The 24,758-nt window shown below is 49.1% G+C and overlaps 1 protein-coding gene and 1 long non-coding RNA gene across 2 annotated transcripts in view; one reads left to right on the top strand and one right to left on the bottom strand.

Moving 5' to 3' along the window:
- The first annotated feature begins 1,232 nt into the window (after positions 1-1,232).
- Positions 1,233-24,758, top strand: part of CACNG2 (calcium voltage-gated channel auxiliary subunit gamma 2) — a 109,672-nt gene continuing 86,146 nt past the window's right edge. Inside the window, exon 1 of the mRNA XM_002914522.3 lies at positions 1,233-2,618. Within this exon, the coding sequence (XP_002914568.1) occupies positions 2,408-2,618 (211 nt within the window). The 5' untranslated portion in view covers positions 1,233-2,407. The remainder of the gene's footprint in view (positions 2,619-24,758) is intronic.
- On the bottom strand, positions 6,557-8,372 carry LOC109488900. Its single transcript, XR_002141757.2, has 3 exons — positions 8,063-8,372; positions 7,662-7,923; positions 6,557-6,931 (listed from the first exon to the last, which is right to left on the bottom strand). It is a non-coding gene; the product is annotated as an uncharacterized LOC109488900 (long non-coding RNA).

Below are 24,758 nucleotides of genomic sequence, written 5' to 3'. Positions count from 1 at the left end.
GACACCGGGACCGTCTCCCACGTGCCAGGAGCACAGCAATTGCCCCTCGTAGAAGTCCTTCTCTTCTGAGAAAGGAACAGAGCCTGAGAAAAGGAAGTTGTTTGCAGGGTGGAGAAACAGGTTGTTTTTCTACACCAAAAAGTCTGTACTGGTTATACCTGCAGACCAACTCCCAGCTAAGGGAAAGAAGTTAGACAACCCCCCCAAAAGTCTGTTTTTAATTCAGTCATCTATTACATACTCTTCGATAATCACCAAATCACTGAGAAACTGTCAAATGATCTCAAGACAAAAATGGAGGGAAAGAGAAGAAAGTATGGAATAATTGAGTTATGCAATTAAAACATCTGTAACCCCCAACGGACCCAACAGACTCACACCTCTCTCTCGGCTCCTCCCCCCAAAAATGAAAAACAGTGCCGACATCACGCCTCATGTGTTCTCACTCACTTAACTACGAAACTGATCAGAGAAAAATGTAATCAGTAGCAGCAGGAATCTGATGGGCTTCTTTCTCCGGGAGTCACATTAAGGAAAAGTTGCACATGTAGAAAGAAGAGGTAGCACTGTAATTAACCCAGGATAGCATTCTGCTGAGGAAGAGGGGAGGGTTGTGATGTATTTCAGTGATCACAGCGGGGAGATTTTTATCTCTTCCAATCCGGTTTATGAATGACACAGAAACTTAGAAGGATTCACATTACTCTCACTTCCCCTGCAAACATGTTCATCCCTGAGATGGAAATCATTGCCCAAGCCCCAGCCACCAGTCACCCTTTCGCACCCCCTTTTCCATGAATAATCTTTCCAAAATGTCGGCTTGTACGAGCAGATTCAGAATTTCACAGGGAACTACAGAGAGACACACACAGTGCTGCACACCCCCTGTGAGCCGGAGAGAGACAAAGAGACAAGAGAGGAACCACCAAAATGAGACGCGGCTAACGAACGTGCCAATAAAATAAAACAAAACAAGTTCCCCGAAACAGCAAAGTGAAAACACATATAGACCGTGTTTGTAGTTACTCATCCAGGCTATATTTTCACCGCTTCCAGGCAGAGAAACGGCGGGTTGAAGTTTTGTGCCCATCTGACTGTGATGGGAGGGTTGTATTTGAAGCTCTGGGCACGTAGAGATGGAATGAGAAGGAGGCTGAGCTGGAAGAAACACCAAGGGGGGAGGGCAGGGGAGAGAGAGTGAGAGAGAGAGAGCGAGCGAGCTATCTCTAGCTACGCCTTCCTCTGAGCTCCGGGAGCCCAGGAGAGCGCTCATTTTAGGACTGGGGAGAGGGGTAAAAAGAGGAAAGGCAGCCTCCCGCTCTGCCCTGGCCTTGCCACCCCCGAAGGGAGGGAGGACTCAGGCCCCGTGCCCCCCTCCTGGCGGGCCGCCCAGCGAGCCGGGGAGCGCGCGGAGCGGGCGGCGCAGGGAGCTGTCCAGTTCAGCACCACCCGGTAATGCAGTAGGTGGGAGCGCCTCCGCCGGGGGCTGAGCCGGCAGCGAGTGGGGGGGGTCAGGCGCGCGGCCCATCCTGCAGCAAGACGCCGGCTCCCTTGTTTCCAGGAGCTTTGCAGATAGGGGGAGGGAACCCCGCCTCGATTCTCCGGGAGAAACCCCCTCCCTCCCCCACTTCGCCAACACTACCCCGCCACCAACAACAATAACCGCCGCCGCTGCTCGTCCTGCCGCCGCCGCCGCCGCCGTGCCTGCGCGCCCTGCTGCTGCTGCCGCCGCCGCCGCCGCCGCCGCCGCCGGGGCAAAACCATGGAAGGCGAGACCCCCGCACCTGTTCAGCTGAGATCAAGAGCTTACAGAATACTGGGAAGTCTGGTCTGAAACGAAAGCGCCCGAGACCCCGCAAGGAAGAGAACTGGCGAAGCAAAGGATTTTCATGGCGCAGGCCGCAGAGCCGAGCACGAAGACCGAAGGTTGCATCCCGGCTTTTACAATCTCTAACTGTCTAGGTCCCGACCATGAGAGATTGTGTTGAGAATGCGGCTGTTCCCTGGTTCACTGTGGAAGCCATCTCCAAATTAGCTATCACATATGGAAACTGGAGACCAGAATTTTAGGAAAAGAGATTAAGGCATCTCACTTGGGGGGGGTGGGGGGTGTCTTTTTATTTTTTTCCTTTTTTTAAAAAAAATTACTGCAACTGGAACAGTTTCTGATCTCAAAAGGCAAGCCTCTCTTCCCGTGTGATCTTTATAATTTACACTCTTTTCCGTGAGCTTTCTTACCTCCCTGTTTTTATATCTCTCCATAGTCTCTATTCACACATATATCCATTATATTAGTAGTGGAATTATTTTTATTATTATTATTATTATTTTTGCTTTAGTACTTGCACCCTCACACACACTCTCCCAAGAACAAGAAGTCGGTTGGGTGTTTATATAATGAAGAATTATGGGGCTGTTTGATCGAGGTGTTCAAATGCTTTTAACCACCGTTGGTGCTTTCGCTGCCTTCAGTCTGATGACCATAGCTGTGGGAACCGACTATTGGCTCTACTCCAGAGGGGTTTGCAAGACCAAAAGTGTCAGTGAGAATGAAACCAGCAAAAAGAACGAGGAAGTTATGACCCATTCTGGATTATGGAGAACCTGCTGCCTAGAAGGTATTTGATTTCCCATCTCCTCCCCCTCTCCACCTCACCCCTCCCCTTCTCACTCCCCCTCCCCACCCTCCTCCAAATAAGTCCCCTTTACATTCCACCATTTTCTTACTTCACTCCTTCCACCACATATCAAGGTTGGTTGGGTTAGTTTCAGAGGAAAGAAAATCAATAAGCAAAAACCATACTGAACTCTCCAGCTTCCACCAGCCCCCTTCCCCTAAACCTCTTCATTGGAATAATTTATGATATGATGAAAACAACAAGAGATTGTCTTTAAAAGTCAAATGAGCTCTGCCTGCTTTGGAATCATTAGGATTTGCCATTTGGTGTAGCACTGCCATCTACAAGGGGGGAAAATAATTGCTTCTCTCAACACTGCTCCTCTTTTCATAATGAAGAATTCGAAAATGCTCTTCCTTACCCCCTCCTCCTCCCCTTACTCCCCAAAAGTCCCAGACACATCATCATCTACAAATCTCCTTTAAAAAAAAAAAAACTGTTGTTTCTAAGAATCCTTATTTGGTAAATCCTAATTATTCCAGGATCTCAAGCTGAGTTCAAGAGCATTTCGTAATGTCTATGAGCCACACATATCTTTCGGGGCGACTGGCTGCGTTGTGTGTGTGTGTGTGTTTTAACGTTTACGAAGTCTAAAAATACATACGTCTCTCACAGGAAACTAGCCCAAGTTCTAATAAACAGCAATTCACTTGCAGGTTAGGCTGAGAACCAATTCACTTCCACGCAGAGTGACATGTCTGTTATCCAGAAGCGAGTACAGTCAGCATTGCAGCCAGCTTGAGCATCAGACATTGTGCTGGGAGGCCAGGAGGGAGGCGAGAGCTTGGAGAGCTTGAGGGGGAGAAGGGGGGGCAGTGGACTGGGGGTATCAGCTGTTTGCCTTGATCTTGCAGGGTCACTGAGACATGTGTGTCTGTGGATGTGCTGTGGGCCAAGGGGTCCCCACGGTGTAAAGCCTGGGGGATCAGGATACAGATGAAGGCATGTGTTTCTGAGATACATTAATAAGCACAGGGAAAAAAAAGAAACAAACTCCTGCAGGTCATACAACCCGCATTTAGCAACAGACTTGAATATGAGGGACTGCATTTGAATGGCTATATATATCCATATCTGTATGTACAAGCTACGGCTGCCCATAGAAAGATGTGAACAGAGATACATGTTTCTGTGTGGAGAGAAAGGCTTATGTGCTTTGCTTCTGACATGAACCAACGCCGGAGGCCGTTGGAGGCAGCGCTGGGAAGCGGGGACTGCAGGATCGTTTGTTAAGCTCAACATGGGATAGCAATGCGGGGACTTGAAGCCAGGAGATGGGGGAGAAGAGAGGGAAACTGATGTGGCCCCAGGGTCTAACCCAAACTGAGCAAAAGCTGCTCTTTGGGAAATGGTTATGTCTGGGGAAGAGCACCAGTTTCGTGCCCCCCTCCCAACATTCTTGGTGCAAACGGTTGAGTGATGGCTGAACATGTTTTGAATAGCTAAGTGACTTCATTGAGCGATGGTCTATTTGACGCATACTGCATTTGGTGCCCTTTCTCAATCCAAACCGCTGCCTTGAACATAGTCTGCAGAGAAGCTGTATGCTGAATACTCTATGCTCTTCCCCAGCCAGAGAATCAATATCAGGAAATTAATAGGGACTGTTTTAAACGCACCCGTCCTTAAAAAATGAAAAGCCTTTCAAGCAGCTTGTCATTAACAGTGGAAAGGCTTCCATTTAATTAAACATTTATGGCAGGCTTCTATTCCAAAAGAGAAGAAAAGCAAAGTGAATGAGAGCTGCTTTAGGGAAATGATCATAGTAGCAATTTGCCTTCCTTGGATTTTAGTTAGATGGATGGAGATATGCAGCCAAGAAATTAGAGGAAAGATGGAACATTTTAGGAGAAATGTACTCAGAAATTGGTAAGTTGGTATAAATATACTTTGTTATCAGGGGTTTTACTTGCAGATTCTTCGTACTGTGATCTCTGAAACATTTTATAATTCCCAGAAGGCAAGAGGACTAAGGTGGCTTTGGATCACTTGTGTATTAAAAAGCTGAATTATTTTCATTTAAATTCCATCTGTTTGGTGCCTACAACCCCAAATGTGCTGCCTAACCCCTTTAATTTTCTCTCCACGCTGCACCCCCTGCCACCCTCCACCCTTCTCCTCCCACCCCACCGCTCCCCCCCGCCAGGAACCATCTCTAAAAGGGTTAGGATGACAACACTTTCCCAAGGGTTGTGTGATGCGCACCGGAGCTGTGGGTTTGGCCCTTCTCCCAGACCTGGGGCCTCCGGGCAGTGCGAGGAGGGCTGGGCCAAGCTCCCTTTAGGATGCTATTCCTTTCCCACTTGTAGCCAAGGCCCAGGCAGGAAGGGTGGGTGCTCGCGGCCCCAGTACAACCTGGCCTTCAATTTCCAAAGCATCTGTCCCTATGGGGCTTTGTGGGCCTGAGACCGCCCTAGGAAGTGGGGCTTTGGCCACTTAGGAAGTCGTTTAAAGATTTTAAGCCACTTATTTTCAAAGACTGCACTGATTTCCGAAGACCGTAAGAGCACGTGTTTCTGAAGCTTGGCGTAGATTGTTATCGTGCAGTGTTCCTATACTGGCTTTCTGGAGCATTCAAAATAGGGTCAGCCTTTATGGAGATCAGGCTGTCAGCGCTTCACCTTTCCCGCAATCTATGTTTTTTTGGTGAGAAATCAGACTTTCAAAAAAGATTCCCCCATCGCCTCTTTATGGTGTTTCCTGCCCACAGCCCCCCCAAAAAATAGTTGTGAACAGATTTCAAATCTCCCCAAGATGATGCTGATAAGTCCAGATGAAAAACAACCCTGCCTGCTTCTGATCTCTTCCACTTTTCTGGTTTCCACTCGGGTTTTTTGTCGCCTGAGATGTTTTCTTTTTTTCATCACTTCTTGATGAAAATAAAAATCAGAAAATATTTCCCTGCCCCTGTTGCTGCTTTTGAAGTGAATCAGTCTGCTGAAGAATGAGGAGGGACAGGGCCACCTGTTAAGGGTTGACACATAGCAGGAGAGGAAAGCAACCAAGAAGAAGCTACAATCTTTATTATTTTTCCCTCTGCAGAGTGAATAGCCGCGTCTCTGCATGTGAACTTGAACTCCCTAGCAGACTGGGGCCCTTAGCGGGACTGATGGGGTGGGACGGACTGCATGTGGACACAGGTAGGTGGAGCCTGATAGGAGAAGTCCTTGAACTTTTCAGGAAAGCTGTGCTAAGAGCCTCCGAATGGAGAGATGAGTTGGCCCTTTCAGGGAACAGTTCAAAAAAATCCACAACAGGACATGAAAACAGCGCTTCTGAACGAGGCATCTCTGGGCCGTGCTGTGGCTTGCTGCTCAGGATACTAACCTCTGTTGTCACCTAAAGGAATCATGTCTCCAGGGGCAGCAAGAAATTCACTCTGTGTTTGTTCTCTCCTGCGCCTCCCTCCCCTCTATGTGGGCTCCACGTCTCCCTCAAAGGATTTCCAGCCCCGCAGAGGAGGAGCCAGCAGCAGTACAACGTGGTCTATAGCAGAAACCGCCCTCCCTTTCTTGCCCCTTTCCTTGCTGTGAAGCAGGGCAGAAATCTTCCTGTCTCCACTGTCACATTCTCTCTGCTGAATTTCTGAGTCCCTCTTCCATCCACGGCTTTTCCCGTCTTTGCTTCCACGTGCTGCTTGCTCACGGTGGCTCTGCCACCCTTTCTACCTCCCTACTCTCTTTGAGCAAGAAGTGTCTCGATTTTCTTGAACTGTCTTTGCCAACTTTATAGTTGCAAACCCTTTGCTTGGCCTGCGAAGTGGCGAGGGCTCCACGCTGGGTTCAGCCATGGCTCTCTTGCTGTCCAGAAGGAAAGTATCTATCTTTTATTTTAGGAATGCCAACAGCCTTACCCAGCTAATCCTACTTTTAAGTGTGGATGAGCTGAATATGGAAGTTCCTAATGAACCATCACGTGATATACATATCCCTCCAGAATTCCCAAGGTTACTTGACTCTTTGTAGGCACTTTGCACATAATAGGTGCATAAAAATATTTATCAATGGATTGATTTTGAATTCTTCAAATTATTTAAATTAATTCAAACATCATAAGGACATGTGACAAGAGAGTAGCCAAGAGAGGAAAAGGGGGTGAGGCAGTCAGGATGGTTCGTTTGTTCTTCCTCGTGCTTCTTTTTTAAAAGAATAATAATGAGTCACAAAATTCATTAATTCAATTCAGAAGGAGTCCATCATTAGGGCTGTGCAGCTCCTACTTGGCTAGCGGAAAATTAGCAGCAGCCTCAGTCTCTGCAAGCAAGGAAAAAATAACCAATTGATTTTCTCCCCCTTTCTGCTTTTAAAGTCCACCAAAGTCCAGGTGGATTGTAACAGTCACCAGAATAGACACTTTGGGTAGGGAGCAGGCATTATGGGCCCACCCATTTAGGTACCCCCCAGAATCTTCTATTCTCTAGCAAACCTCCCCAACCAGTTCCCAGAGAATAGCCCCCAAGGTCTTCGGTTCTGAGCAGCAGTTTTCCATAGAACCAAGCCCCACATTCCTAAGCATCCTCACCTGGGAAGGCAAACCTGAACCCTTTACTGAGGAACAAACTCTGTGAGGCCTTGCTCACTCACACTGCCCTTCCCGCCCCCACTGCCCTTTCCGACTGAGCAGAACTAGACACACAGGAGTGACATCACACACCAAGGCCACACGGGCAGAGCCAGAACTTGAACCCAGGTCCCTCGCTTCCACCCTGCAACCTCCAGGGGGCTCTACGCACATACCCTGGCCTACAGTGGCCTTGTGCTCATGGTCACTGCTAGCCCTGGACTGTATTCTGTATCCCATTAAGTGTCCCCCATCGAGGGCCCAGCCTGAGCCCGTCAGGAAATCTGAGTTCTGACCCACCTGACTCTGCAAATGCCACTCGCTCCAGCTGCCCTCCGCCTTGCAGAGTGGCAGTTCTGCCCTAATCCCCCTCACTCCCATGATGCCCAGGGAACGCGACACTGAACTTTAAGCCAGACCCACCATGTGCCTCTTTGGGTCTGTCCTTTCATTTTCAGACGTGTCCTCAATGTAAACTATCCATTGTTTTTTATGTTTGCAAGCATTTTTCAGAAAACAGCAAATTTAGGTCCCGTGTAAGTCATGGAAGTTTTCAGGTGAGGCTTCGTGGCGGGCGGTGTAGGTGAAAGAATTTTGCAGCCACACGGGCCTGGGTTCATTCCAACCACTGCAGCCTGGGAGTTCCTGGGCCCGTTATGTCACCTCTCCACGCCTGTTTCCTTCTCTGTGAAAAGAAAGCAAAACGGCTTTCTCACAGGGTGGTTTCTCTGACCGACTTGTCTGCGGTTGCAATCAACAACCCCACGTGCACCCCTCCTACAGTCCTCCTTACTCTGTCTTCTTTTTCTTTACAGAGTACTTACCACCTTCTCGCACAGTACATAGTCTCCTCGCGATTTTGCTGTCTGTCTCCGCCCCTGGACTGCGCGCTCCAGGAGGGCAGGGATTGCGGTCCGTTTTTGCGTGCATCTGTAGCCATGGCAACTAGGACGTTGCAAGACGTCAACCCGCCGTTGTTGGGGCAGGAACGTAGGATGGGGTGTGGATTCAGAAATGGCGGTCCCTTCACACCGTCAAAGGATTGTTCTTTCAGTGGTACACAGTGATCAGTGGTGGCAAAAGCATCCTTTTTTTTTTTTTGACATTCCAGAAAATAGTGTACTTGACACAGAGGCAGGCCAGGGCAGGGGGAGAAAGGGATAGAGAGAGAGAGAGAGAGACGGAGGAGAAGAGAGAGAGGGAAAAGGAGAGAGAGAGGAAGGAGGGTGGTGTTCAACACACAAGGGACAATATAACAAGGAAAGATAACAAAAAGGAAAGTGTTTGGAGAAAAAAATAAATGCCTGAGAAGGAAGTGCTGGGGGGTGAGCGTCCTCTAAATAGATCCTGGCCATGCTTTCCTGCCTCCACATCTTCCAGAGCGGCTGTCACAGAGATCTTCCGGGAGAGCTTCCCCTGAGTGTTCGCTTTCAGGTCAGGGGGGAGGAGAAGATACCAGACGAATAACAAAAGATTTTTAACCTGTTCAAAATTCGATGGTTCCTTTTAGCCTCAAATATAAGTATTCGGCCAAAAGACCCATATTCAAATGATACATGCATTCTCAGTTTCCGGTTAGTTTAGGCACAGATCAGGCCATTCCTTCGCTCATTTATTTGTTAAATCTCTGATGAAGTTCTGCAAAGTGCCAGGCTGAAGTCAGGATGGGAAGTGGCTCCTTTTAGGGTCACCACCCTCAGTTCTTAGAGCCTACTGGGAGAGACAGGCCCTAATTCAAAGAATGGATTTACACACATACATGCAAATTACAACCATGATAAGCGCTCTCAAGGGAGGTCGCATGGGGCTGTGAATTCATAATTTCGAGGTGGTATCTAATCAGAGAAGGCTTCCCTGAGGAGGGGACAGGAGAATGAATATCTAAAGGAGGAGTAGGAGTTAACTGGGTAAGGAGAGGAAGACCATTCCAGGACAGAGTGCAGCGAGTGCAGAGATCAGTGAGAAGAGCCAGACAAGGCTTGGGTGAAGGCCGGTGGCTGGAGAAGAGAGTGGAGGGGGTATGTAGTGGGGAGACAGTGCTGGATGGTGCGGGGACGGGGGTGCAGAAGTAGTTAAGTCCCAAAGGTGTGCGGCCTTGTTCATCTTGTTAAAGAGTTTTGCTCTTTGACTCCTGGCTTCTTGCTTATAAGCTGTGTGACCTTGGACTGGTTAATCCCATCTCTGTGCCACCTCTGTGCCATCCATTTAGTGGAGATAACAGTGACTGCCCCTAGGGCTGCTGTGAGGATTCGAGCCCCGCTCCCTGCTCTTCCTGTCTTGCTCCTCCCACTTCTGTCCCAAGCTGATCTTGCTGGTCTCTTCGGCCTCCGAACTTCCCCTGACAGTACGGAGAAGGGGAGGAATAGACCAACTCAACTCCAATCACCAAAATTCAAAATCCGCTCAGTGGTGGTGTTGATGGCAGGTGCCAGCCCTGCGCTAACATAGGAAGGCAGTGGCAAGCGGGCCCGCACCTGCTTGAGGACCACCCAGGTGAGTCCTTGCAGGGGATCCCAAAAAACAGGCATCTCGCCAAAAGGCTCCACTCCATACCAGACATTTGACATAGCCCACTGCCGCCTCTCCTCCCCCTCCCACAAATTCAGAGAGATTCCTGGAGTCTCTTCCAATCAGTTAGTATCACACAGGATTTGAGCTGGAATTTGAACGCGGCTCAGTTATATCCAGCAGCCTTTGTGAAAATAGGAATGAGAGAGGAGAGATGTTCGTCCCGGATGCCAAGAAATGCATGTCAACCGTTGTGGGATGGTTGGCGAGCTGCGTGGGCCTTGTGGCATTCTGGTCCTCTCTCCTGGCTAGGAGAAGGCCTTCTTCTCCCACTTCCGTCTCCCGTAGGTTCCAAGGCACGATCAGTTATAAAGTGCACTATCTACTGAAAGAGCTTTTGGGGGAGGAGAGCACAAATTTAATGGACACATCAGTTGTAAACACACTCGAAGTTCAGAAACCTTGGAACCTAAAATATGTGCCTTAGGAGCAAAGGAAGATGGTAAGCTATCTTGCCGGCAGAGGGAAATGCAGGCAGGGTGCTGAGAGCCCAAGGGTTTGAGCCGACACACAGCTGGTGCCTGTCCCATGACTCGGGGAGCAGCAGAGGGCAGAAGAGTGTGGTCCTACCAGCACCTTTCTTGACAAGGAAAAGGGTGATAGTGGATCTGTGTCCAACAGCCGCTCCCTGACCACTAGCAGGTACTGTGTGAGAGTCTAGGACAGAGTCAAAGCCTCAGTCCCTGCACTCGCGCAAGAGGGACTTCTCATCTAGCACAGGAGACACACCAGTGAACAGACGATGATGACATCACAGCACAAAACGTAAGCACAGGGGATTCTGGGAGCACCGAGACTGGGGGGGCAGGGGGGAGCGGATGCCGTGGGAGATGGGGATCTGAAGGATGTGTAGGGATGAGCAAGCTAGGGAGAGGAAGAGCACCTCAGACGGAAGAAGGGCCAGGTGCAGAAACAGATTCCCAAGCCGCCATGCCGAGGGTTCCGCGCGGCTGGAAGGGAGAAGGCAGGGAGGAGTGAGCCTGGGAGGCAGTGGGGATGTACTCCCGAAGGAACAGAAACGGCTCTCAGGGCAGTATGTGTTTCAGCATGGGAGAAAAAGAAGCCCAGAAAGGCGCCAGCAAGGGCAGCCAGTGGCTTTGCCCCTCAGGGAGCTCACTGGATGCCGAGGCTCTCAGGGAGGGCATCAGGGGTCGGCCGGAGCCGGTGAGCTTTACTGGGAAGGGGTGACGCACAACGTGGAGGTGGTTGCAGTGAGCAGGTGACTTGCACAGAGTTGGTTGCAGTAAATGGGGAGAAGAGAGAAGATTATAAGGGATGCACAAAACAGGTGCACCGAGGTCTTCCCCTGACTTCTGGTATAACCCCCCCCCAACCCCCGCCCGGCAGTTACAAAGATGCAGGAAGTCTGCTCAAACGTCACCTTCTCAAGGCGCCTTCTTGACCGCCCTATCTAAACAAGCCCCCAGGCCTGTTACCCTCTTTCCTTTCCCTCTTCAACCTTTAACATCGACCTCTCCCTTTCCGGCATTTACTAGTCTGTGATCTGTGTCCCCCTGTAAGACTGTGTGCTCTATGACAGGCACCATGTCTGCCTTGGCACAGAGAGAGTATGGAGGAGCTGCACGTTGGAAGAATGACTAAAGAAACAGCACCTGCCCTCGAGGAGCTCCCATCGAGGGAGGGAACAGGCCCCAAAACAAAAACTCCCGGCATCCTCTTGACCAGTCTTTTCTCCTAGGTTTGGCTGTAACCACAGAGTGAAAGACTCGAGAATAGGCGGGTGTTCCTCCTTGCGCCCTGCACCCTGGGAGGCTCTCTGGGGGGTGCCTCTGGGCCACAGCTTTGCCATAAAGCTTCAGGAAGCTGAAATGCTGCCACACACCTGCTCCCTCTGGGGGAGCAGTCACTTTTTCTCTCCATCTAAATCCTTGTTCGTTATCACCTGGCCCGGAGGCACTGACTTAGCAGCCCTGGGTCTGCTCTGAGGAGCCTCCACTCCTTTCCCTTACTGACACTGTCTTTATTCACTCTTCCCTGAACTTCCTTGACCTTGGATAGTCTTCCAGCTGCTAACAAGAATGCTGAGGATTAGGTATGAGATCCCAGGTGCACGGTCTCTGAGGCCTCGTTGAACAGGGAATCAGCGCTTTGCTTTGCTGCACCATCGACATGCCATTTAAATCCCCCAGCACCAGCCTCTCTGTGGCCTGTCTGTCGGGCAAAATACGCTGGTGACCGGCTGCTGCTGACCCTGAGACCTTTATTCCAGTCCTGCCTATTCTCTCCTCTTTTGCTTTCCCTGCATAAAGGATCATGCATTTTTTTCCTGTCACTTTCCTCTCCACACTTCTGATCCTTCATCCTGCTTGAATTGTCCCTAAGGTTGGAAACGCTTCTCCCCAGTTTTCCTCCGATATAGTTTGCAAAGAAGGTAACCCTGGCATCACTTTGAAACTCTAGTAACTATAATAATAATAGCTAATCACTCACTGAGTGCTCCCTTTGTTCTGAGCACTATTTAGGTGCTTTTCAGAGGTTAGCTCTTACGTAACCTTTACAATTCTGAAGGTATAGGCGGCGATGCCCATTATCTCCATCTTAAGAGGCTCAGAGAAGTTAAGTAACTCACCTGAGGTCATACAGCAAAACTGGCAGGGCTGGGATTCCAGCCCAAGTCTGTCCATCCCCAAAACCTGTGCACAGCCTTCTATTACACTAATTATATTTGCAATTTCCCCCTAGCCACCAAATTTATAAAGAAATTTCTTGGAGAAGTTGAAGGCAAGGCTGAGCGGAAATTGCCATTTGTACTCCACGCATGATGAAGTCTTCAAACTTGGAAGCTTCTATTCAGATGGGCTCCTTACCCAGGGCAAAGTGGGGGAAAGTGCAGGGGCTGCCGGTTTTTCTCATCACTTTGAGAACAGAAGAATGCCTCAAAAGGCATGGACATCCCTCTCTGCAGTTCATAGACTATATATATATAGTCCCTCTCTCCCCAAGAGGGCCCACTCCCAACCACATTCTACTTGCCTCCAGGATTTGGCTAAATTGCCACATCCCCAACATCTCGGCTGCCTCCCGCCTAGGTGACATCCCCTCCCTCTTTCCTTCCATACCGTCCATGCTTGCCTCTAACACATCTTCCACCTTCCCGTTGCTTGTTTCCAGTTCTGTCTCCACTTCTAGACCACAAGTTCCCTTATCCACTTCACCAACAAAATTCACTCAGTTACACTCAGTACTGCCAAGTACCATCCTAGGCTCCGGGTTTAGAAAAGGTGAGAAGACATGGCCTGTGCCTTCCAGGAGATTATGCTCTCATGGGGGATACAGGGACACAAGCAAGCACACTCAGGGCGGGGACTTTGCTCCAGGAAGACGTGTGAAAGAGCATGGAGTGTTCAGAGGATCACACAGGTTTCTGGTTTTGCTCGGAGGGGAGGTAGGGGAAGGTATTAGTACCAAGGGACAGGATTGGACAGGGCCCACATCATGCAGGGACAGCTATGCTGTGCAAAGAGACCAGAGAGGAAATTGTCAAGAAGGGAAAACATGGTCAAACTCACACTTTGGGAGGATGGTTCGGGAAGTAGGGATGGGAGGAGGAGGAGGAGAACAGAGCAGGGACTCCAGGAACCAGAGGACTGCAGTCCTGGCAAGTGATGAAGAAGCTGGCCCAGGGCAGGGGACTGACCCTAGAGGATCCACAGGACCTGGGGACTGTTGTTGAGGAAGATGTGACAGTGAGTGACCTTGTCTGAGACAGGGCAAACAGGAGAAGTTTGCAGGGAGAAGATGGGACCTTCCATTTGGATAGAAGGATTCCATAGCTGTGTCCCCTGGGCCTCGCCCAGTGCTAGGCACGTAGTAGGAGCTCAGTCAGTGTGTATTGAATGAATGAATGAATGAATGAATGAATGAATGAATATAGAAAAAGACATAGAACATAGTTTTGCATCTAGAAATCAGGATACATATTTAATCTCAGATTTTCTCCAGCACCATCATAATCAAAGGATATTCCAGCGAGGCCTGGGTTCAAATCCCAGCTCTATCCCTTACCAGCTAGGTGACCTCAGACAAGGAATATCACCTCTCTGACTCGATTTTCTCATGTGTAAATGGGAAAAGTTGTTTCTCACTCTTGAGTTGGTTATGACATTTTAGTAACATGCTCCATGTCAAGTGCTTAGCAACATGTGAGGTCATGGAAAGTTCTGGATAAAGCCAGTGCTGTCCTTATCAGTTGGGCGCCTGATGTGGATTACACTTCCTGACCTGGCAGGTGCAAACGGTGACCTGCCCGTGAATGGTGTGTAGCCCTCAGATCTTCTGCAAATGAAGAACTTCCCTATAAAAATCCCTACTTTCGGCTTCTCTTGAGAAAAACAATCGGGTTTTTGTAAGTGCGGGCCCCTTTCCTGTTTGGCCACCATTGGCAGGGGCGGGGCAGGCGGCAGATGTCCCTCCAGGTGTGGCAGGGGCTCTGCAGTCCCCCAAAGTCCCCTCCGCTCCCAAATGTCTTCCCTGGCTCCCTGCCTCGAATGCCCCAGCTCCTCTGATGCCAATGGCAAATTGTAGGCGGAGTCTTTGTCTTCCGATGGCCCCGAATGCTGGAAATGTACGCAAACCAAGAGCAGCCCAGGCAGGGCAGAGCCACTAACGAGTGAACCAAGCCGTGCCTCGGTAAATAAATGCATGGACAGCCAATGTCTCCTGGCAGTGGCCGCTGACGAGATCGATTCGGGTGGAAAGCTAGCCTCACCGGCCCCCTTTGACAAAGCATCTCTACAGTAAAACTTGCTGCTTTTAAAGAGAGGCTCTCACCCACTTTATGCCACCCCCATAGCTTCTCTTTCAGACGCTGACATTTTCTGACCTTGACCCCAGTTCGGGGAAGCGCACCCTGTCGTGCAGACCACGTGGTGTGCTTTATTCAATAACTAAATGGCAGGCACCAGGGAGACAGCCCACATTGTCGGCTGGCTGAGGAGCGAGAGCGGGGGTGTTGCTGGAGCAAGGGGGGGCGGTGCACAGGGGATTCTCTACTTTCTGCAGTTGCCTGAGAAAGCGTCAGGGATAAGAGGGAAACTTCTTCAGGGGGGCAGGAGGCACCCAGCAATTGATCAGAATGGACAGGATATGAATGTAAAGCCATGCAGTTTGAACTGGGGGAATGGTCAAATCTGATCCCAGTTGACCCATGTTGAATGTTTGGTATGCCAGGCTCTGGGCTGATTCGTGGGGCTCAGAAACCAGTCAGCTCCTGGGGAAGGGGGTCTGCCCTGATCCCCCTGCTGACATCGCCTGCCCTCTTCCCAGCCTCTCCTGCCTGTTTCATTTCCTTCATCATGCTTCCTGCTCTCTGAGTTTGTCTAGTGTATATTATTTCTATCTCAACCAGAATAGAAACTCTGGGAGATCAGGGTCCTTTGTCTGCCCTGTTTACTGCCATAGCCCAAGGACTGAGATCAGCGTCTGGCACATAGTAGGCACTTAGTAAATGTTTGTTGAATGACAGAAGACATGCCCCTGCTCTGAAAGAGATGGAGGCCTAGCAGAAGAGACAGACCCATTTGAGAGCATCGCCAGTGAGCTCCGGCACTGATAAAGGCATGTGTATGGGTGGCTTGAGACGACAACTCTTATTTGGAGAGGTCAGCAGAGCGGTTCTCGGGAAATGCCCTCCACAGTGGGTTTTGGAGCATGAATAAGAGTTTGCCAAGTAGATCCGAAGAGAATGGCCCAAAGAAGGCCATGAGAGGCTGCCTCCATGAGGGTGAGGCCAAGGAGAGAGCAGAGCAGTGTTTTCAAACTATGATGAAAATGCTAACCCCCCGGAGGTCTTCCTGATCCGCAGGTGCTGATTGGGGGGGGGGGTCCCAGGCAGGGGCTGAGATGCTATTTCTAGCTCCCAGGGGAAGCTGATGTCACAGGTGTGCAGGTGTGCACACTTGAGAAGCAAGGTTGTGGAGCATGGCCGGAGTTCGTGGATCTAAGTCCTCCCTCTGCACCAGCCAACTGCGCCTGTTTGCTCCCCTCTAGAATGAAGATAGCAATCTTCCTCCGAAGCACTGAATGAGTTCAGAGTGCCTGCATTTGGTAAAGCCATTGGTTCCGTCCCGGGCACTTCCCGTCAGTACGTTTGAGCTAATGTTGTGATTTAGGGTTAAAGGCGGTGCCTGCAGGTGTGACAGGAATGGATGGTTTTCCCTGAGAGCCGGTGGTGTTTGAGGGTCTCCTGTGTGTTGGGCCGTGTCCTAAGGACCACACGTATGTCACCTTGCTTAGGCCACAGGGCACTCTCTAATGTGGGTGTCATGATTCTTAGCTTCCCGGTAGGAAACAGAGGGCGTGTATCAGTCTCCTATGGCTGTTGTAACAAATCACCACGAAGCTTAATGGCTTAAAATAACACCAGCTTATCACCTTACAGTCCTGGAGGTCAGGAGTCTGAAACTGGTCTCACTGGGTTGAAATCAAGGTGTCAATGGGGCTGTGTTCCTTCTGGAGGCTCTAGGGGTCAATCTGTTTCCTGGCCTTTGCCAGCTTCTAGAAATTGTCCATGTTCTATTGGGGCAAAAAGGCTTCCTTCATCTTCAAAGCTGGCAGGTGCCAGACAGAGTCCTTCTCATGCTGCATCCCTCTGACTCTGACTCCTGCCTCCCTCCTCCACATTTAAGGACCCTCGTGATTACACTGGGCCCGCCTGGATAATCCAGGATAATCTCCCTCTCTTAAGATCAGCCGATTAGCAACTGGGTTACCGGAATCGGAATGTGGGCATCTTCAGCAGGCCATTATTCTGCCCAGTATGGGGAGTGAATGTTTAAAGATCCCCTAATGTCATGACCTCAGAATGGTACTCCTGGAAGGGATTTTAGACCTTATATCAGGAAGGGTTAGACTTGACAAGTAACAGAAACATAAAACTAACAGAGGCTTAAATAAGACAAAAGTTTACCCTCTCTTAAGTAAACCAATCGGAGACATGTAGCATAAGTTTGGTCTTGAGGCGACTACCAGCTCCCTGCTCCATCATCCCTATGGTGTGGCCTTCAACCTCACAGTCTATAATGGCTGCCAGAGCTCCAGCCACTGTCTTCATATTCCAGGCATCAAGGTGGAGAACAGTGCAAAGAGACACAGGCAGAGGCACCTGTCACATGGCTCTTAAGGAAGTTTCCTAAAAGATATCACACAACATTTTTGCTTTGGTCTCATTGGCCAGAAGTGTGTCACCTGACCATATATTCACTATAAGGAAGTCTGGAAAAGACCATGTTTATTCCAGGTTGAGGGAAAGTATCTAGCAGTATATCCAGGGAGCTCATCTAGTCCAGACCCTCACCTTGTGACCAAAGAACTTGAGGGCCAGAGAGGGAAGGGACTCCTCCAGTGTCATGGAGCCAGCCAGCAAAGGACCAGGATCCCTATGCCCTGCTCCCTCCCAGCATGTAGTGCAGAGACTCAAGCATCCAGCAGGGTATCTAGCACATAGTAGGAGCTCAGTAATACTTGCAGGACTAAAGGGATTTTGCCATCCTGCAACACCAAACAATTCCCCGTGGACCACACACTCTGCCTCTCTCCGGGCAGGGCCACCTGCACTCTTGGATCTCTACCCCTTGCTCCCGCTTATGCCTCTGTGCACCCTTGGGTGAATACTGGGCTTCTCTAGCAGCCCCACAAAGTCACATGGAAGGGCAGTAGGATCTGGCAAAAGGGAGCCTTCAGATAGCACTGAGAAACAGAGGGATGGGGACATCTGCTCGGAGATGGGCTTTCCCTCTGGGTGGGCTTGTGGCCGGAAATTGTCCGGCATTCTGCAGTGGCAGTGTTCACAGACACAGTGAAGTGGGGGATGGATGCTGACCAAAGCCCGAAGCCAGGCTCGGCAGCCCATCTTCCCATAGGCTGTAAAAGCCAAAGGTCGGGCATCTGCTACCCCTGCCAGTTCAGATGTGTGCAAAAATCTTATACTTTCTCGGGCTTCTCCGTTTCGAGTCTCTGTCTCCTCAAGCGGGGAGTAAGGCCCCTGAGACAGGGGGCTGTCAGATCTGCCTGTGTGCCCCATGGCCCAGTGGGGTGCCTGGCACATGACAGGCACTTGGTCCATAAATGGGGGATTGGCCAATCAGTCAGAATGAAATCGCCACACCAGCATCTGGCACATAGTAGGCTCTCAGCAAACTGTTTTAAGGAAAGAAGGGATAAAAGAAGGAAAGGAAGGAAGGATGGAAAGACAGATGCAGGAAGGGAGGGATCAATTGGTCTGAGTCTTGGCTTGCCATGGAAGCACCAGTGCTCTGAGAACAGGCCGCTCTCCTGGCCTCAGCCCTGCAATAGCAGAATCCCTCCCCCAGGACCGAGTTCACAGGAGAACAGAAGAACCTGGCCCAGAGGTCTGTTTCAAAGGGCCTCCCCTCCAGCTTGAGAACACGGTGCCTTTCGGACTTCCCAGGGGGCCTCGGTGGCCACAGTGCCTGGCACCAGGGTTCCAAAGACATGGCCAGAGGCAGAAAAGGTGGGGTGACTGATGCCTGCGAGGGAAGAGTAGCGCAGGGGAAAGGAAGCCCCCCCACACGCCATGTCTAAGACAGTGGCTTAAAAAGGGAGAGCCCGGGAGAGCAGGAGGTGGGACCGAGGAATAAATGGGAAGCAGGAACTCAGCAAAAACGAGGTTGGTGTTGAGGGGAGAGCAAAGATGGGCAGAGGCCGCTGGGAGGGAGGGAAGACGGCCAGGCATGGGGGCCATCCCCTCTCGGAGCAGATGGAACAATGGAGCCAGAGGGTCCATGACAGTTGGTCGGAGGGAAGAGAAGCAGCAGAATGCGGAGAGGGGCCTGCCTCACCCCAGGCAGGGACAGACACACCGTTCCAGCCCTGAAAACACTGCAGGAGGAGAACTCAACCAGACCCAGAGAGTGCAGAGAACCACCAGGCAGGGGAGTAATATTCAGGGACTGACGGATGAAGCCGCAAAGCCCGTGGCCAGGATTTGGGCTAAAATTACAAGCCAGGCGACAGGAGCGCACACCAGAGCAGCCTGGGACCATAGATTTTCCCTAGAACCCAACCACATCCTGCCCTAGTTTCTTCCCTGATTGATTAAGCAGCGCGATCCAACAGAAAGAGCTCTGTTAGGGCATCAGAAGGGTGTGGGTTTGAATCCCGACCAGCTCTGCAACCCCAGGGAAGGGGGGTTATTCTCTGCCATCTCTCATCGGCCACGGAACACAGGAATAATGATGCCTACCATGCAGTGGGTTATAAAATTTAAAATAATCTCTGTAAAGGACTTGTCCACAGAATAGGGTCTCAAAAGATCATCAGTGTTGCATACCAAGATTTCCCAACCTTCAGTCATTTGGGTACCGCCCTCATTACGTTTGCCGCATCCAGGTACCACCTATATTGTTATTAATTGAACGCTTCTCTTTAATTGATTCTGTTTTAGCCTCATCCTAAGCAATAATAGCCAAGGCATTATTGGCTTACTGCACTAGTGAAAATTTAAACACACGTTAAAAATACTTCATTTAAATCTGTTGAAATGTTCATCCCTCTACCAACTAAATTCATCTCAGATACCACAACAGTCCATCATTCACTTTGCAAAAGCGCCATTCGGACTTATAAACCATCCACCAGGTTTGAAAAAGATGGAGAGACTGCTGTCCCTTCATCGCCATTACTCACAGGCTTTCTTCTTTAGTGATAGAGGGGCACTGGGGTGGAAAGCAAAGAGAAGGTCAGAGGCCAATCCACAGAAACTGCTTGGACTCCAAGAGCCTTTCTGTGGCATAGGGAACTCCGCTATTCGTTAAGATTTGACCCATTCTTACATCTCTGGAGGGACAACGGTATGGGACTATAGCGCAGAGAGGCTGCGAGCCTATTTCCCTTGCTGACAGATGGGCTTGAGCTGGAGGACTTGCCCTCTGTTTTTCTACAGGGTCTTCAGGACCTGAAGAGGGTCAGGAGATGTCCCCTCCCAAGACCACCTAAGTGAGAGGAGTTAACTCTTTCCTCTGTATCGACTAGAAGTGAAGGGATGTCTTTCTCCACCCTAGAGTCTCTCAAACATGGAGGGATTTGCCCCTCATGCATAGAAGTGCTATGAGACTTCTCAGTAACGACTGTCCTTGGGGCGAAGCCAGCCTCGTAGGAATAGTAATGACTGTCTTGCATGAGAGTAATGGCAGAAAGGATTTGGAGGGATAGAGGACAGGTTTGCAGTAATGTGGGTTAGGACTCCAACTGTTGCGTCAGAGCAGAGGAACGTAGGTATAGTCTCCCTACCTTTGGTCCCGACTCAACCACTTGGTTTCACAGGCTCATCTATAGAGCGTGCTCTTGAATTTGTAGTTTTGAACTTCACCCCGAGTGTGTTTATCCAGAAGATCCAGCACTGTCTTGTTACAGCCTAGACTGCTGAGAAGAGACAGTTATTTCTTAAACAGTTGAACAAATCAACACATTATTAAAGGTATAAACTAATTGCAGGGTAGTAACGTGGGGGCCTGGAAATACATCGCCATCTATGCAGCCGTGAATGGAGAGGCCGGGAAAGAAAGGATGCCTCAAAGAAAGAATTGGGAGCAGTGTGCTTTCCTTTTGGAGGGGCCTGAGCTGTCGTGAACTAGTTGGCTCTAAGAGCCCCCTTTGGGATGGCAGGCGTGGGGGAAGTAAGCGTTCTCGCAATGAAGCTGATGGGATTTTAATAGCCAGACAGATGGCCTGAGAAAAAAGGAAGATTTTTTTTCAAATGAGGGAAAACACTTCCATAGCTTCCCTTCAATTAAAACAAAGTGAGAGCCCTCCATGTTGGGAAGATTTATCACCATTATTAGTATTGTCAGTTTGGAGGTCTTCTTTTTAATAATTGCATGATTAAGCATCAATAATAAAGTAGGGTAGTATTTTCCAACAAATTAGAGGGTGTAGCTGTCCACTGACTTTCAGTGCAATTATTATCACTTTGGCTTCATTTGAGTTCACAATTTAATAATGATCCCAAATAATTGTGTTGTTGCTTTTCTTATTTTTACAATACAACATGTATGGCTTATTGGATTTTTTTGGTGGCCATCCCCCTAGCAACTGCAGGTTCCATACAAGCCATCAGTGAGCAGCCAGCATTTCTCAAAATCTTGGATCACAAAGCCTAGGAAGAGGAGGAAATGCAAAGAAAAGGAGGTCTCTGAAAAGGAGAGGCTAGAGAGGGAAGGAAGAGAAGAAACACCTGCTGAGCATCCCCCTAGGTGCTAAGGGCTTTTATTGTATCCTTAGAGTAACACACAGCATCTGTGTAAGGGTCCCGTGTAGCAGGGAGGAGACTAAGGAGCTGAAAGATGAAGCAATTTGCCCAAAGTGGCACAGCTAACAGGTGCAGAATTGGGAGTCAGTTTCAGGGCTCCCACTTCACCCTCTTCACTCCAGCAGGGTGCTTCCCACCCTGCAGCTCCTTCTCTAGGTATTACCACACTGTGAGAACCATCCCTGTCCGTGGAGATGGGCTATCTGCCTCCTGGTCTGCCTATGTTACCCTTCCCTGATTCAATGATCCAATTCTCCTCATGGCTGAACACTGTAAAGATAAGCTGATGGTAGAGGGATTGCCGATCCCCAAGAGCATACAGCCCAGGCATCCTTTGGCTGGGCCAAGAATGGACACCAGAGAGAGAGGAGGAAATGACATTCCCTAGGAAATGTACATGTACCAAGCACACACCCACCATGGGTTGGATACTCTGGGAGCTACAACTGTATAGACCTTCTTTCATTCAATCCCTACAATGTTTCCTGCGTGGCAGTGATTCCCGTTGCACAGATGAGAGAACTGAGGCCAAAAGAAAAATGACCTTTTCAGGTTAGTTGTTGGTGGAGTTTGGGTTCAAATCCTGGATACCCAATGGATTCCAAACATTAGTAATCAATTTTACTTCAGCATCAGGGTCATAAATTTTTATAAAGGACAAAAGGAAGAAGGAGTGGGAAAGATTAAGGATGTGACCCGAAAAGAGACTGAGAATAAAGGTGGCTGTCCAAAGGACTATGGATTTAAGTCCTTTCCTGTCCAAAAGGTGACACTCAAATCCAATTGAGCAAGCACTCACTGGTTGTCAACAATGTGCACATCATGGCCCTAAAGCACCAGGTGCCAACCAAAGGTTTGGATTTACTGCCTTCTTCCATTTCAGAAACTTTTGATGCTGAATAAAGGATGTACTCTTCTTCCCACAGAAAGATAAAATAATTTAGTTGCTCTTCACTGTGCTGTTTCCAAATAAGAAAGTTCTGGTCTCTGTACTAGGGCTTTTGGATGCGTTCTCTGTGCTAAGTTGCTGCATTGGTTAGCTTTAGGCTTTGAGCTCTAAACCAACTGCAAGTGAGGGTGGAGGTCTGAAGAAAAAGAAAAAGGGAAAAATCACAGAAATATAACCAAAAAGAGAACAAAAAAGATGACAGATTGATAGATGGTGGCTAGATAGATGAATGCATGGATAGATAGATCGATTGATCAATCCAATAGATAAAGATAGGCAGATCTTGAGCTTCTAACTTATGAAGAAAGCAGATAAAATTTTTTAAATAAAATAAAACATAGGCCATGATTTTTCTATTTTTCATTCCTATTCTTTATTTAAAAATTAATTTATGGGGCACCCAGGTGGCTCAGTCAGTTGAGCATCCACTCTTGATTTTGGCTCAGGTCGTGATCTCAGGGTCATGAGACTGAGCTCCGCATTGGGCTCTGTGCTCAGCAAGGAGTCTGCTTGGGGTCCTCTCCCTCTGTCCCTGCCCTTGCCCTTGCTCTCTTTCTCTTCCTCTCAAATAAATAAATAAATCTTAAAATTTTTAAAAAATAAAAAATAAATTTATAAAAAGGTTGACAGGAGAAAAAGAATGAAAGAGTACAGGACAGGGGCGCCTGGGTGGCACAGCGGTTAAGCGTCTGCCTTCGGCTCAGGGCGCGATCCCAGCGTTGTGGGATCGAGCCCCACATCAGGATCCTCTGCTATGAGCCTGCTTCTTCCTCTCCCACTCCCCCTGCTTGTGTTCCCTCTCTCGCTGGCTGTCTCTATCTCTGTGAAATAAATAAAAAAAAAATCTTTAAAAAAAAAAAAGAAAGAAAGAGTACAGGACAGAATCAGAGTTGTTAGATGTGGTGTGCTGGTAACAATGTAGGTAATGGTGAAGGAGGTGATCGTGGTGGTGGTGATGATGGTGGTGATGGTGGTAGTGATGATGGTGGCAGTGGTGATGGTGATAATGGTGGTGGTGGTGATGGTGGTAATGGTGGTGGTGGTGATAATGGTGGTGGTGATGATGATGGTGGTAGTTGTGGTAGTGGTGGTGGTGGTGGTGATGACGGTGGTGGTACTGGTGGTGATGGTGATGGTGGTGGTGGTGGTGTTAATGGTGGTGGTAGTGATGGTGGTAGTGGTATGGTGTTGGTGGTGTTAATGGTGGTGGTAGTGATGGTGGTAGTGGTATGGTGTTGGTGGTGTTAATGGTGGTGGTAGTGATGGTGGTAGTGGTATGGTGGTGGTGGTGTTAATGGTGGTGGTAGTGATGGTGGTAGTGGTATGGTGTTGGTGGTGTTAATGGTGGTGGTAGTGATGGTGGTAGTGGTATGGTGTTGGTGGTGTTAATGGTGGTGGTAGTGATGGTGGTAGTGGTATGGTGGTGGTGGTGTTAATGGTGGTGGTAGTGATGGTGGTAGTGGTATGGTGTTGGTGGTGTTAATGGTGGTGGTAGTGATGGTGGTAGTGGTATGGTGTTGGTGGTGTTAATGGTGGTGGTAGTGATGGTGGTAGTGGTATGGTGGTGGTGGTGTTAATGGTGGTGGTAGTGATGGTGGTAGTGGTATGGTGTTGGTGGTGTTAATGGTGGTGGTAGTGATGGTGGTAGTGGTATGGTGTTGGTGGTGTTAATGGTGGTGGTAGTGATGGTGGTAGTGGTATGGTGGTAGTGGTGGTGATGATGTTGGTAGTGGTATGGTGGTAGTGGTGGTGATTATGTTGGTAGTGGTGCTGGTGGTGATGGTGATGAAGAGGTAGTAATGAAGGTGGTAATGAAGGAGATGGTGATGGCAGTGATGATCATAGGGACTGTTATCATAATAAGAACATTTGGAACATTCTTCACAGTATCCAAAGCCTTTTAACTTCATTTTAGAAGAGAAACCCTGTTCATAGCAATATGCTGGATTTATCAAAACAACAACTATTTCTAATTCTAGTTCCACCCCTAGTGTCACCCCAGCTCAGCCAAGTTCAGAGAAAAGCGAGGAGAGCAGCAGGCTCTTCCTGCATCAAACACAAGTGGACCGTTGGACAGGGACAAGTAAACAGTTACGGAAGGGAGGACGAGCCTCCAATATCCTCCCGTGCCCTCCCTCAACCACCTGCCCCCAGTCCAAGGTCATTCACCTAAATCAGTCCCCAAAATTGATAGTACGTAATGTTCTTTTCACCTGATAGCTGCTTAGGAACTTTGATGAAATGCAAAAATTATTGTGGTCTGGTTTCTAGTGGCTAAATAAAAATCATTTGTGATAATTGAAACATATTTACTTTTTAATTAGGTAGCAGCCGAGAACGAGGAGTCCATGGAGAGCAATCTCCTATAACCTCTAAAAGAGTCCCACTGACATAGCGAGGGGGGTGTTCAGTGGCTGGTGCCTTTGCTCTTTTCCACATTTTCCTGTAAAGACCTTTAGCCCTGGGCTGTCCACAACACTTCCCCAGAACTGCTCACACATCATATTTAAAAGAAAAAAAAGAAAGAAAGAAAGAAAATTCAAAATGCTGACGGATATGCTGCAAACAAAATGATTTCTTCAAAAAGAACCTAATAACTGAACATCAGATTAAGGCACGGGCAGCTATGCGGTTTCCTCTGGTCATGCCAGGTGCCAAAATAATTGCCTGCCCTGGGTTGTGCTGAAAACTTCGGGAACGTTGGCTGTGTCAGAGG

Source organism: Ailuropoda melanoleuca, chromosome 15 (assembly GCF_002007445.2).
Source record: "Ailuropoda melanoleuca isolate Jingjing chromosome 15, ASM200744v2, whole genome shotgun sequence".
NCBI lineage: Eukaryota > Metazoa > Chordata > Mammalia > Carnivora > Ursidae > Ailuropoda > Ailuropoda melanoleuca.
The sequence above is the reverse complement of the archived record's forward strand: the minus strand, read 5'-3'. Positions and strand labels throughout refer to the sequence as shown.